The sequence below is a fragment of the Xenopus laevis genome, chromosome 6L (genome assembly GCF_017654675.1).
Source record: "Xenopus laevis strain J_2021 chromosome 6L, Xenopus_laevis_v10.1, whole genome shotgun sequence".
Taxonomy (NCBI): Eukaryota; Metazoa; Chordata; class Amphibia; order Anura; family Pipidae; genus Xenopus; species Xenopus laevis.
In genome coordinates, this window is record NC_054381.1 from 26,603,363 (window position 1) to 26,618,865 (window position 15,503).

Here is a 15,503-nt window from a genome sequence, read left to right on the forward strand (position 1 = left end):
GGATTATGTACAGGTTCTGCTGATCTTACAAGACATCATCACGCATAAGAAATAACATATGTCCTACTGAGCTAGGGAAGACATATTAGCAGTCATGTCATTGTTCCAGCTTAAGGCTGCTAGTCTTTTAAAGATATAATTATATGGATAATTAGACTAAGTTATATTCAGAATCCATTACTCCAAGCATTTCTCAGGTAATATATCATCACTTGCTCTTTCTGTATATGTAGGTCATACTAGAATTCAAAGCTCTTTAAAGGACCAGTAACACATAAAAATGTATTTGTTTATGCATTTAATATGATATTCGGTTACCTTCGCTGTGTGTTTCCGAGGCCATATTAGTTTTATAACAAAGCTGCTGTGTAGCCATGGGGGCAGCAATTCAATTTGAAAGAGGACAGCAGTAGGACACACATATACATAACAAATTATCTCATCTAAAGCCATTGCATTATACAGAGCTTAACAGTCAAAATGCTATTTATGGGTCCTCTGCAAAGAATTATAAAATAAACCTCTCTTAAATAAAAGAGAACATTTGTTGCCAGGAAATAATTTATTTGTATCTGCTGGTTGGACACAAATAGAGTATAAAAAATATATATATATATATTATATATATATATATATATATATATATATATATATATATATATATATATATGTGCAATTTATGATGTTAATGGTTCTAAAGGTATGGGACCCGTTATCCAGAATGGCCAGGACCTGTGGTTTCCCAGATAACGGATCTTTCTGTAATTTGGATCTTTATACCTTAACTCTACTAGAAAATCATGTAAACATTAAATAAATCCAATAGGCTGGTTTTGCTTCCAATAAGGATTAATTATATCTTAGTATCAAGTACAAGTTACTGTTTTATTATTACAGAGAAAAAGTAAATATTTTTTTTTTTAAAAAATTGGATTATTTGGATAAAATGGAGTCTATGGGAGACGGCCTTTCCGTCATTCGGCGCATTCTGGATAATTGGTTTCCGGATAATGGATCCCATAACTGTACTACTAAAAATATCTATCCTGTACAATAAACATGCAGCCATGGGATATATTATCTGAAAACCTATTATCTTTCTAGACAGCTCCACAATGACAATGCCATTTTCCACAGTATTCTAAACAAAGAGTCTCAATAATAAGACAATACCTTGTATTTTAAGTTATGAAAAATCCATACGGATGGCAGAACAGTCCTATTTGATTTTATTAATGTTTATGTATTTTAGCAGGCTTCGGCACGGTGCATCATATGTCTGAAAGACTCTCTTATCCAGAAAAGTCCCAGAAATCCCAAAGCATTCCAGAAAATAGATATACACATATGTGTATTCAGATGAATTAAAATAAATTTTTATCTATTTGTTATTTTTCCTTTAAAAAAAAAAGTTTCAGCTGACATCTACTGGCTTGTTCCTTGGGTGGATTTTTTTTCCTCATGGACATTTGCATTGGAAACTGTAAGTATCTAAACTTAATTCAGGTAAAGAATTTTACCTTGTTGTATCTCTCATGGGGCACAGACTGTAACACAATCGGCTCCATTGTAGAAACATTAGCAAACTGAACCTCGGGTATATATAGTGCACATACCACGTGAGCCCAACCTAGAAAACAAAATGCTTTGTTACCAAATGCAATAAGAAACCTTCATAGATTCTAAGTACACAGTCTTTTGTTAACTAACACAGTGGAGAAAGAAATATAAATGTTATTTATACACAGGCCTTGTTTTAAAAGGGTTGTTCACCTTCAAACAACTAGTTGTTTTCAGATAGATCACCAGAAATAACGACTATTTCCAATTGCTTTCTAGTTTGTATTTGTGACCGTTTTCTAATATTGAAGTGTACAATGTAATTTTTCACCTTCTAAAGCAGCTCTGGCAGGGGGGGGGTCACTGACCCCCCCCCAAACTGTTCTAAATTAATACATTTAATGGATACATTTCTTATCATTGTCCCTGCTGAGCAGAATCCCTGGATTTCATTACAGGCAGCTGTTGGAATTGATACAATAGTTGCTAATACTCCAGAAATGCTGCTAAAAAATGTATCAACCAATAGTTGCAAAATTGTAACAGTTTAGAGTCTGCACCTGAATTACTGAGCTGACGGACTGAAACACCAGAGACACGAACATTCAATTTAAACTTAGATTTTGGAAGAACAGTAAAAAATAAATAATGCAAAGTAATTGAAAAAAGTCTTTATTTCTTGGGACCAATCTGAAAAAAACTGAACTGAAAAAAGTGTTTGGAAGGTGAACCATCCCTTTAAGGGTTTTGTTTTTTTTTTAATAAATGATTATTAAAACATATTGCCTTAAAGGAGAACTAAAGGCTAAAAATGCCATGTTTCATATAAAGAATTTATTGCACCAGCCTAAAGTTTCAGCTTGTTAATAGCAGCAATGATCCAGGACTTCAAACTTGTCACAGGGGGTCACCATCTTGGAAAGTGTCTGTGATACTCAGTGGTCTCTGAGCAGCTGTTGAGAAGCTGAGCTTAGGGGTTGTCGCAAATTATCAAGCAGAAAATGAGGTTGGTCTGTAATATAAGCGGATACTACAAGGCTAATTATTCAATTCTGATGCTAGTTGCACTGGTTTCTTTGCTGCCATGTAGTAATTATCTGTATTAAGTATTAATTAGCTTTGTATTGTAACATTTACATTCTAAGTGTACTGTACATTGTGAGTGGGTCCCTAAACTAAGTGACAGCAGCACAGAGCATGTGCAGTGAATCAGCAGAAAAGAAGATGGGGAGCTACTGGGGCATCTTTGTAGAGACAGGTCTTTATTGCTAAAGGGCTGTGGTTGCCTGGGGCTGGTACAGAAGCACAAAACATAATGTACAAACTTTCGAGCTACCGTACTTCTTTAGCTAGGCTTTAGTTCTCCTATAAGTTATTAAACATAGTGGACATTATCTATCTACTTATTTGTATTTATCTATATGATCAATAGCAGCCATGTGCTCTAACACAGTCAGCTTGTCCATTCATCCTCAATCCAATAATCAGATCACATGGGTGCCCATATTTAACCCTTCACTTTCCTTTGCCAATAGAACTTTCTAGCAAGTCATATATGGGTTGTAATAGATTTTTCCCCCCATTAACAGGCCAGTACACTGCAAACTTGAGTGCCCGAGCCAACAGCCAATATGGGCCAATGTATGGCAAACGTATTGCTTGCAATACAAGTTCCCTACAGTGTGCCTAAGAAATAAAACAACCGCTGCTTGATTGGAAATGAAAAGCCCAAAAACGCAGGAATTGTTTTCCCAAATCAATAATTGGTCTGCCTAATGCCCTTCTCTTTCAACTGAAATGATTACCAAAATGTGTAGGCAGTTCTAGGCTCAGGGCTATTAAGTCCTGCATCATAAATGTATTCTGTCAACATATACCGTAGGTGGTTATTTATCAAAGGTCGATTGTTAGAGTTTTTTTATACCTCAAACGGTTTTTTTTTATTTAAGAAACAACTAAATTCTGCGAGTTCAAGTTGCTAATCCCAAGAAAACACTACTTAATAAAGTTTTCTGAGGGAAAAACCTTGAAACGCTCAAGTTGAGATTTTTTGGGCAAAACCCTCCAAAGAGAACTCTATCATCATGCAGGCTGTTAACTTGACATTGACTCTTCTACATGACCTTGACAGGTTTAAGATGGTGTATTTTCGAATTTGAGCTATTTCCAGGGTTGGGGTATAATAAATCTCGAAAAAAATAAATTTTTTCTCAAAAAACTAAAAACATTTGAGTTTATTTTAACCCGAAAATGTGAGTTCTAAACAAAAAAAAAACCTCGAAAACCCAAATTTCCATGGAAGACACAACTCGACCCTAAATAAATAACCCCAATAAAGTTTATTTAATAAAATACAACGGGAAGGCTCTTTTCTAATCTCAGAAACCAACACCATCTCATAAAGAATTCAAGAACTTTCAATCAGCTATGAAAATGATATTCATCCAACATTCTGGTCTCAGTAAACCATTAAATCCTGCAGGTACTGAAAGAATAGCCTGATACTTTCAAGTTGCGGTCACAGAGGGAGATGCTGGTCACCTACAAAGCGAAAAATCACATTTACTATACAGGTACAGGACCCCTTAGCCAGAATGCTCGGGATCTGGGGTTTTCCAGATAACTGATCATTCTGTAATTTGGATCTTCATACGTTAAGTCTACTAGAAAATCATGTAAACATTAAATAAACCCAATAGGCTGGTTTTTCTTCCAACAAGGATTAATTATATCTTAGTTGGGATCAAGTACAAGTTACTGTTTTATTTCTAAAAAGAAAAAGGACACTATTTTTAAAAATGTGGATTATTTGAATAAAATGCAGTCTATGGGAGACTCTCTGGATAATGGTTTTCCGGATAATGGATCCCATACCTGTATTACAATTGCCATGCATTTATCTATAAAGTTTTGGAATGATGTCATTCCATAGATATCTATACTGTGGTTATTGAGCTGTGACTGAACTCCAGACAGAAGGTTTCAGATTAGGCCAATCACAGCAAGGCTATCATCTATACAATCAACAAGTACAAGAGAATATAAAATATAATTATATTATATAATAATATATAATTACAATAATATATTACTATAGATACACCATGACTTTGGATGAATGAGAACCTTCACAGACATAAAATAGAACATTTTCACCTCTGAAGAAGCTACAAATTATTATTATTATTATTATTAACATGTATTTATATAGCGCCAACATATTGCGTAGCACTGTAAAGTAAATGTGATTATACAACTACATCACATGAATTACATACATAGAATATATGGAGTAACAAACATCACAATCAATACAGGTACAAAAAGGTGAGGAAGGCCCTATGCATAGGCATACAGTCTAAAGGGAAGGGAGTAATACGCAAGGTGTGGGAGTGGGCAAGATCGAATTGAGTGGGTGAGAAATGTGGTATTGCGTTTGGTAGTTAAGCAGAGTGAGGGTAGGCTTCTCGAAAGAAGTGCGTTTTCAGAGATTTCTTGAAAGTAGAAAGGTTGGGAGAAAGTCGGACAGACCGTGGGAGAGCGTTCCAGAGGAGGGGTGCAGCCCTTGCAAAGTCTTGAATGCGAGCATGTGAGGAGGTAATGAGAGAAGAGTTGAGTAGCAGGTCAGTAGAGGAGCGTAGTAAGCGAGTGGGTGAGTATATAGAGATGAGTTCAGAGATGTAGGGTGGGGCAGAGTTATGAAGTGCTTTGAAAGTCAGTGTCATTAATTTGAATTTGATTCTGAAAGGTAACGGAAGCCAGTGCAGGGATTGACAGAATGGCGAGGCAGAGGAGGAGCGGTTGCTGAGGTGTATGAGCCTCGCAGCAGTGTTCATTATGGACTGGAGAGGTGACAGTCTCTGGAGGGGAGGCCAATTAAAAGAGAGTTACAGTAGTCTAGACGCGATATGATGAGAGAGTGAATAAGAATTTTGGCAGCGTCTTGGGTGATAAATGATCGTATTTTGGATATGTTCTTTAGGTGGAAGTGACAAGATTTAATAAGTGACTGGATATGAGGAGTGAATGACAGGGCAGAATCTAGGATAACCCCAAGGCACCGGGCCTGGGGAGAGGGGGTGATAGTGGAATTGTTAACTATGATGGATACTTCGGGGATGCTACTGGTGTTAGTTGGAGGAAAGAGAACCATTTCAGTTTTAGAGAGGTTTAATTTAAGGTAGCGTTGTGACATCCAGGTAGAGATAGCGGACAGGCAGGAGGAGACGCGAGTTAGGAGTTCTGGGTTGAGGTCAGGAGATGAGAGATAGATCTGAGTATCGTCAGCATAGAGGTGGTAGTGGAAACCATAAGAATTTATTAATTTGCCAAGGGAGGAAGTATAGAGGGAGAATAGTAATGGTCCCAGGACAGAGCCTTGGGGAACTCCAACAGAAAGAGGTAGGGGAGAAGATGCTACTCCATTGTAGGAGACACTGAAGGAACGATTGGTGATGTAAGAAGAGAACCAGGACAGGGCTGTGTCACGAAGGCCAAGTGACTGGAGGGACTGGAGGAGGAGAGGGTGATCTACAGTGTCAAATGCGGCTGAGAGATCAAGCAGTATTAGTAGTGAGAAGTGATTGTTGGCTTTAGCGGTTAAAAGGTCATTAGTCAGTCGAGTCAGGGCAGTTTCCGTGGAGTGTTGTGGCTTAAAACCAGATTGTAGGGGGTCCAGCAGGTTATTGTCAGAGAGGAATGAGGTAAGTCGGTTGTAGACTAGGCGCTCAAGTAGTTTAGAGATGAAAGGTAGCAGAGAGATAGGTCGGAGGTTGTCAAGATTGGAGGGATCAAGAGAGGGTTTTTTCAGAATGGGGGTGACAAGAGCATGTTTTAGTTGAGAAGGAAATAGTCCAGTTGAGAGGGAGAGATTAAATAGGTGAGTTAGGGCTTTGATTAGACACGGATTGGTATTGCGGAGAAGTTTTGAGGGAATTGGATCAAGCGGGCAGGTGGTAAGGTGAGAAGAGGCCAGAAGCTTTGAGACTTCCTCATCAGTGACAGGGGTGAAGGAGCACAGGAGGGACTGGGGAGTGTGGAGGGAGGGTGGTGGAAGTCTAGGGGGGTTGAGTAGTGTAATGTCCCTTCTGATAGTGTCAATTTTGTTTTTGAAGTGCTCAGCAATATCTTGAGCAGAGACAGATGTGCATGGAGGGGGTGGAGAAGGGGAAAGGAGAGTGTTAAAGGTGGAGAAAAGTTGTGCTGGTTTTTTAGAAAGGGAGTTAATGAGTGAAGTAAAGTATGTTTGTTTGGCTTGGAAGAGGCTGGTGTTAAAGGAGCGCAGGGCAGATTTGTAGCTCCAAAAGTCTGATTCTGAACGGGATTTGCGCCAGCGACGCTCAAGTGCACGTGAGTGTCTTTGGAGCGCTTTTGTATGAGCAGTATGCCAAGGTTGAAGTGGCTTGGGTCGAGAACGTTTAGTTTTTATAGGAGCAAGCTCATTTAGGGCAGTGGTGAGAGTACTATAGTAGACAGAGGTAGCCACATTAGGACATGAGATGGCTGAGATATTAGAGTGAAGAGAGTCAAAGGAAGAAGAGAGATGTGACACGTCTATAGCTTGCAAGTCACGGTAAGTACGTGTTTGGGGAATAGCAGGGGGTGAGGAGGGAGTTAGTGAGAGTTGAAATGTGAGCATATTGTGATCAGAGAGGGGAAATGGGGAGTTAGTAAAATTGGTGGTTGAACATAGTCTGGTAAATATGAGATCCAGAGCATTACCATTGGAGTGAGAGGGGGAGTCTGAGCACAAAGATAAGCCTAGGGAGGAGGTTAGTGAAAGAAGTTTAGAGACAGAAGAGTTGTTAATGTTGTTAACGGGTATATTAAAGTCACCTAATATGATGGATGGTATGTTAGATGAAAGAAAGTAAGGAAGCCAGGCAGCAAAGTTGTCCAGAAATTGTGCAGTTGGTCCTGGTGGTCGATATATAACAGCAATGCAGAGTGAAACCGGAGAAAAGAGCCTAATGCAGTGAGCCTCAAATGAGGAGAATGATAAAGAGGGAACAGGTGGAAGAACTTTAAAAGTACAGCGGGGAGAGAGAAGCAAACCCACCCCACCTCCAGGTCTGTTACCAGGTCTGGGAGTATGAGTAAGGTGTAGGCCCCCATAGGACAGGGCAGCAGGTGAGGCGGTGTCAGTAGGAGAAAGCCAGGTTTCAGTAAGTGCGAGTAGGTTAAAGGAATTTGCAATGAAATGGTCGTGTATAGCGGTGAGCTTGTTGCAGACAGATCTGGCGTTCCAGAGAGCACAGGAAAGATTAACTGGGTTTTTGGGTATAGGAGTAAGTGTTCTGTACTGTTGGAATTTGCTCCGGAGAGAAGGAGCTCGTGGTCGTGATATAACTGGGATGGGGTAAGGGCCAGGGTTTGGGGAAATGTCCCCAGCTGCCAGCAATAGAAAGGAAAGAAAGACTAAGTGTGAGTGGGATTTATAAGTCCTTCGTTTGTATGAAAAGGAGGAGTTTTGTGGAATAGCTAAACAGAGTACTTTATAAACTTCATGTGTGGAGAGGGAAGGAGAGGAGAGTACAGAGGCTGAGATTTGTATAGAATGGAATTTGTATAAAATGGAGCATTTTGGTTCCTCTTGAATTAGCCCAGGAAGGTTTCATTTTTACAAAAAAGTTGAAGTACATGGATGTGCATCAACTTTAGCTCAGTTTAACATCAATAATGCTACTATATTGATTCTTCTGCACCTTTTCTACTTAAAGGATCAATAACACAACAAAAACCAAAATGGCTTTCTATGCATTTCAATTTCAATTCAATGAGAACTGGAAATAAGAAATGAATAGCCCCAGAGGCTGTAATATAGGTCTATTTGGTCCATATTTGCAGAAAAAAAACAACAATAGAAGTATAGGGCCCGTTATCCAGAATGCTTAGAACCAGGGTTTTCCGGATAAGGGATCTTTCGGTAATTTGGACCTACAACTAGAAATTCATGTATAGCAATGCTGCGCAACCCATTATCCAGAAAGCTCAGAATTACAGAAAGGGCATCTCCCATAGACTCCATTTTATTCAAATAATCCATTTATTTTTCATATATACCTTGTATATGATCCAAACTAAGATAGTTAATCCTTTTTGGAAGCAAAACCAGCCTATTTGGGTTTATTTAATGTTTACATGATTTTCTAGTAGACTTAAGGCATGAAGATCCAAATTACAGAAATATCCGTTATGGGGAAAGCCCAAGGTCCCGAGCATTCTGGATAACAGGTCCCATACCTGTAAATATTAAATTAACCAAATAGGCTTCCAATAAGGATTAATTATATCTTGGTTTAGGTACAAGCTACTATTTCTTTATTACACAGAAAAAGGAAATACGTCTACGGAAGACGGCCTTTCAGTACTTAGGAGCTTTCTGGATAACGGGCTTCAACACAACAGCTGTATAAGTATGTAGCCCTAAAGCAGGGCTTATTGCTGTTCTCAATTTATGAGTTTTAGATTAAAAATATGTGCAAGGATAACATCTCGTTTCGTCCTTATTAATCTGCAGACCTCCCCAGTCCAACATTCTCCACACTTTGCTTACTTATAAGCTATAGCAAGTTGGGCCATGCTGAGCAATGTGGACCAGACGTTATTATTTCCAGTGGAGCATTTTTAATGGACTAGTAAAACAAAAAAATGAAAGGGTTTTCCATGACTTTACATATAATGTATGGTTACCCTTCATCTGGGTTTGCTTCCGAGGTTCAAATACAGTTTAAATAAATATGGTGCTGAGTAACCATGGAGGGGGCAGGCAATCGAAATAAGCAATAGGACACACGTTTACATAGCAAAAAAAAAAAACTTTTATAGAATAGTACTTAACCAGCCAGGTACCCAGGGGTCAAAAGTGATTTGCAAAACTAAACAAAAAATTCCAAAAAAATGGCATTACTGGCGCTTTCATCAGTTTTGAAACCATCTGCCACTCCATGAACTTTGTAGAATGTCTTGTCTGTATTATAAATGCCTTGATGTTATTCATGCTTGAAAGAACAGGCAGCATGGAGTGTGATTAAATGTGAAACTGCAAATTTTGCAACGGGTACATCCCGTTGTCAAATGTCTCACGCAGGCTGTGTTTAAACCAGGTCCGGACTGGCAATCTGTGGGTTCTGGCAAATGCCAGAGGGGCTGCTATAAGGTGCCATAGAAAGGCAGTATTTAGTGAGCTGGTGGGGGATGTTTGGGCTAGAGTCTTGCAGCAGGTCGGGTACCTGCGGGTTACCCATAAAATCCTGCGGGTAGAAGTTCCAGGTGTGGGTATAGATGGTCGGCGGGTTTGCGGGTCGACCGCGGATCTTCTCAATAGTGATTCTTATGCCTTTTTTCTGATCACGTCTACTTCCGATTATGTCACTTCCGGTTTATGACAGCACTTCCTCTTTAACTCCATTTTTCTGATCATGCCTACTTCCGACAATGTCACATCCGGTTTACAATAACAACACTTCCGGATTCTTGATGGTCAGCGGGTCGCGGGTCCGGGATAAGGTACTTGCGGGTCGGGTATCGGGTAAGAATGCGGGTTGCTGGTCCGGGTTGGGTATGGGTTCCAAAAAAATGGACCTGCGCAGGACTCTAGTTTGGGCCTCTGTGTGGGCTGATTGCTACTCTTTGTACCTTAAATGCCAGGGCCTGGTTCAAACCAATGGGATTAATTTGCCAGCCCCATTGGTTGCACTTACACACTGCTTTGACCCAAATGATATAAACACAATTCCAGTACAATGAAAACCTGCAGGTAGCAAGAGAAGAAACCAAATAGATGAATTGCCTTTTATGAAAGAGTCCGCTTCACTGCAAAGCCTTATTATGTCTTATTATGAAAAGAAATGGGAAAAATCAGTTCAGAAAAATAATGTGTCCAAGGATTGACTATTGTGACTGTGCCAGAAACAGCAGCAGATTTCTGACTACTTTAATAACCAACATAATTCTGAGCAACTTGACCAGCATCCAAATTCTAAGTAAACATAGGACTCAGTGGCCAAACCAGTAAGTCAATATACTTTTCTGCATTCTGTCCAACACATATGTGATTGTCTAATGCGATTCACTCAAGAGTGAGAAACTTTTTTTAAAAAAAAAACAAAGCACTCACAAACGTTAAACACATTAGTCCGGTTAGAACAGAACATAAAATAAAAAATGATGCACGCTGATAATTTACTGTGCTATTCATAGGCAGGTCCTTGTTAATATATTTTGTGCAAATATGTTTAATGTTGTGTTGTTAGGAAGTTAGGCAGAAGCAGTTTTCTTTGTAGCCCTCCCACCAAAGCACTGACATCTGACAATTAGTGCTTTGTGGCCAGGAAAGTAAGTAGTACAAGTGAACAGTGCTGCCCGCCTACTACTAAGGAAAGCCACGTGCAATAACAAACTATTGTAGTGTGGGGCCACAAATAACATCTGGTCACACATTTTTAAGAAGCTTAATTGGATCCATTTAGAATTTAAAGCATAAACTTTTTTTTTTTTTTTTTTTTGCCACCTCACCATTACTTCGAGGCTGCATTGAGAATTTCCTTAGTACACCGAAATGGTTATTCTTGGTTTCTGGCCGCTGTAAGGTTATGCAAAGCAGGAGAAAAACATCTTAGGAAGAGATTGTAAGCTACATCTGCTTTATATCTCACTCCAGAGCAAAGCAGTGAAGGCCAAGGCTCCAGATTTTGGGATCATTAAAGGCTGTCATATGTTGAGTTCCATTTAGGGTTTTATTGTACAGGTATGGGACCTAACCTGGAGTTCTCCAGATAAAGGTTCTTCTTGTAATTTTGATCTCCATTCCTTAAATCTACTAAAACATGATTTAAACATTAAATAGGACCGTTTTGAATCCAATTAGGATTTATTATATCTTAGCTGGGATCAAGTGCACGGTACCTACAGAGAAAGAGGAAATAATTTGAATTATTTCATTACAATGGAGTCTATTAGGCATATTTACTTACATTGGAGATAAATATCGCCAGAGATGTTGCCCATGGCAACCAATCAGCAATTAGATTTAAACAGGTACCTACAAGTTAAAGTGGCCATACACATAGAGATCGGATATCTCCCCAATATGCCCACCTTTAAGGTGGGCGATATTGGGCTGATCTGAACGTGGGCCCTAGGGCCCAACAATCAGATCCTAATTAAAGCAATACGGGCAGTCAGAATGCAGGACCACATCAACGAACAGATGCAGTCCATGAATTTTCAACCAACTTTAGGCCAGATATCGATCAGGGAAGCCCATAGGAGGGCCACACACAGGCCAATAAGCTGTCGATTCTGTCTGTTGGCAGCTTTTATCGGCCCGTGAATGGCCAGCTTTAAAAAACAAAAGCAAATATCTGATTGGTTGCTATGGGCACCATCTCCAGAAATCTCGGGAGATATTTATCTCCAATGTTAGTAAACAAGCCCTTATGGTAGGTGGCCTTTCCGTAATTCAGAACTTTCTGGTTAACAGGTTTCCAGATACCGGATCCTATAACTGCAGCTTTGTTTTTCCAAAGTAGCAGAGTTTCCTCATGAGGCAACTTTGGGCTACTTCAGAGAAACAAAGTAGAGCGTTCTCTCACCAAAGATTTGCATTGTGACTAGAGGCAAGGCAATATCATAAGATTAGTTGCCCGCAGAAAAGCATATTAAGCCCTAAAGGGTGATGGCAATTGGAACATTTTGTCTGCCTTGATAAATCTTAGCTACTGTACCCCTTGTTTCCCTCCCACCTTCTCAAAAAGCCAGTGGAGAAACATGCACACCTCAAAGTTGCTTCTTAAAGGGATACTGTCATGGGAAAACACGTCAGTAAATAATGCTGCACCAGCAGAATTCTGAACTGAAATCCATTTTTCATAAGAGCAAACAGAGCAAACAGATTTTGTTATATTCAATTTTGAAATCTGACGTCGGGCTAGACATATTTTCAATTTCCCAACTGTCCCCAGTCATGTGACTTGTGCTCTGATAAACGTCAATCGCTCTTTACTGCAAGTTGGAGTGATACCACCCCCTCCCCCCCAGCAGCCTAACAACAGACTAATGGAAATGTAACGAGATAGCAGCTCCCTAACACAAGATAACAGCTCCCTGGAATATCTAAGAATAGCACTCAATAGTAAAAGCCAAATCCCACTGAGACTGATTCAGTTACATTAAAGGAACAGTAACACCAAAAACTAAAAGTGTTTTAAAGTAATGAAAATATCATGTAGTGTTGCCCTGCACTGGTAAAACTGATGTGTTTGCTTCAGAAACACTACTATAGTTCATATAAACAAGCTGCTGTGGAGCAATGGCGGAAATTGAAAAACGGCTAAATGGCACAGGATAGATAATGGATAACAGATAACACCATTAGACAGACAGAGCTTATCTGCTGTCTGCTGTGTAACTTGAGCCTTTTCTCCTTTGAATGGCTGCCCCCATGGCTACACAGCAGCTTATTTATATAAACAATAGTAGTGTTTCTGAAGCAAACACAGCAGTTTTACTAGTGCAGGGCAACACTGCATTATATTTTTATTACTTTAAAACAATTAAATTTTTTGATGTTACTGGTTCTTTAAGTAGGAGAAATAGCCTGCCACAAAGTAGTTCCATCCTAAAGTGCAGGCACAAGTCACATGACTGGGGCAGCTGGGAAACAGACAATATGTCTAGCCCCATGTCAGATTTCAAAATAGAATATAAAAAAAATCTGTTTGCTCTTTTGGGAAATGGATTTCAGTGCAGAATTCTGCTGAAGCTGCACGATTAACTGATGCGTTTTGGAAAAAACGTGTTTTCCCATGACAGTATCCTTTTAAGTTCTACACTTGCCAAGAATAATCTGTATGTGTATAGTTTGTTTATGACAAAAGAAAACACTCAGATGATGGTTGTGTCTGAGTACAAAACATAGAAGGAACGCTGCAGTTCACAAGTGGGAACAAGAAAAAAGAAAGATAAAAAAAGAAAGATATGACAAGAGAAGTGTCCAGAATGAGAAAGGCTAGAAACATGTACACACACCCAGAAAATACAGGAGGGAGATGATAAATGAATGGCACCTCTAAAGCCTTGAATGAATGCTTTGTGCTTAGGGTCAGCTTCATACTCCAAGAGCCATGTAGCAGAAGCCAGCGCAGTAAAATGCTTTGCAATAAAGAGTGCAAGGAACTGCCAAAGGTAAACATTAACAAGAAAACCTGCTGACTCAAAGCTTGGCAAGGGAGCTTCCTCAGGAGTTAGATCCCCAAGCTAACCTCTGAATGAGAAACCATGACATGTTAAAACACCCCTCTGCTGTTTGCGGGCTTAATACCAGACAGACACACGTGCTAAATCTTGGTGAAAAGCTGTCACAAAGAATGCAGTTACACAGCATTCCTGATAATCAGCCAGATGGTTCGGATTTCACTAACAACTTTTGTATTGTAACAATCCTCCCCCACCGGCTTTCAAGCTGCCTTCGGAGGTGCCAATGAGAAACCCAAGAAAGTATCTGCTCTGCAATAAATGGAGCAATATGCAATCTTCTTTACAAAAAAAAAAAAAAAAAAGCTGTTTATTGCCCTTCCGTTTAGAAGATAATGAAAATGTGCACATTAGGTGAAAACAGAACACATTTCTGATAAAGCCATCTTGTTTCAGGACTGTTTATTATGTGAACACTGCATGGTCCTCATTATTTATTCACTATAGTTTTTGGATTATTTGCCTTCGTCTTCTAAATCTTTCCTACATTCAAATGGGGGTCACTGACCCCATCAAAAAAACAAATGCTCTGTATGACTACAAATTTATTGTTATTGCTACTTTTTATTTCTCTTCTTTCTATCCAGGCCTCTCCTATTCATTTTCCAGTCTCCTATTCAAATGAATGCATAGTTGCTAGGGGAATTTGGACCCTAGCAACCAGATTGCTGAAACTGCAAACTGGAGAGCTGTTGAATAAAAAGTTAAATAACTCGAAAACCACAAATAATTAAAAATGAAAAACAATTGTCTCAGAATATCCCTCTCTCTATCATACTAAAAGTTAACTCAGAGGTAAACAACCCCTTTAAGCTGGCCATACATATAGAGATCCACTCATTCGGTGAGGTCGCCAAATGATCGTATCCCCCCCCCCCCCGTTATGCCCCTTTAGGTGGGCAATATCGGCTGATCCAATCGTGGGCCCCAGTTTATATAAACAAGCTGCTGTGTAACCATGGGGGCAGCCATTCAAAGCTGAAAAAGGAGAAAAGGCACAGGATAAACAGCAGATAACAGATAAGCTCAGTAGTGTACAATGGGATTCTTCAAAACGTATCGGTTATCTACTGTGTATCCTGTGCTTGAATGGCTGCCCCCATGGCTACACAGCAGCTTGTTTATATAAACTATAGTTATGTTTCTAAAGCAAACATGCCAGTTGTAACATTGTAGGGCAACACTACATTATATTGTCATTCCTTTAAAAAACGCTTTCATTTTTTGGCGTTACGGTTTCTAGCCTGCAAAAAAACAACTGATGAAACCAAGAGAAACCACCGATATGGCCCACTTAACCTTATATACAGAAAAAGTATTGTTTACTCTATTTTTTTAGTTAAGTCGTTATACGAGAGTGGGGTTAAAGGGGGTTTTAGATTTGTAGATTTGCAATTGGTTTTCATTTGTTATTATTTGTGGGTATTGAGCGATAGTGTCAGTGACGCTCATTAGAAAGCTGGAAAGATGTAGATGGCAAATAATTAAAAAACTATAAAAAAAAAAAAAAAGCGAAGGCATTCACCATTCTATAACTAGAACATACTAAAATTTAACTTAAAGGTAAATCACCCTTTAATTCCTTCCTATGTCTGCACAAAGTTATACCAGGTGACAGAAAGTTTGTTCTCAATTGCCCCCAGGGTTGACAGGCCTAAAACAGAAAACCTGCATGGGAGACCAAACAA

General features: G+C 39.3%; 1 protein-coding gene across 11 annotated transcripts in view; it reads right to left on the bottom strand.

The window, feature by feature from the left end:
- mllt10.L (MLLT10, histone lysine methyltransferase DOT1L cofactor L homeolog) overlaps positions 1-15,503 on the bottom strand; it is a 175,414-nt gene that overhangs the window by 92,722 nt on the left and 67,189 nt on the right. For 8 of the 11 annotated variants that reach the window (XR_005961721.1, XM_041565521.1, XM_041565523.1 and 5 more), the window contains 1 exon segment: positions 1,521-1,630. The exons of the other annotated variants lie outside the window; for them this stretch is intronic. Coding sequence is in view for 7 of the 8 variants with exons in the window: in XM_041565521.1 (XP_041421455.1) it covers positions 1,521-1,630 (110 nt within the window). In the remaining variant the exon portion in view is untranslated. 11 annotated transcript variants of the gene reach the window in all.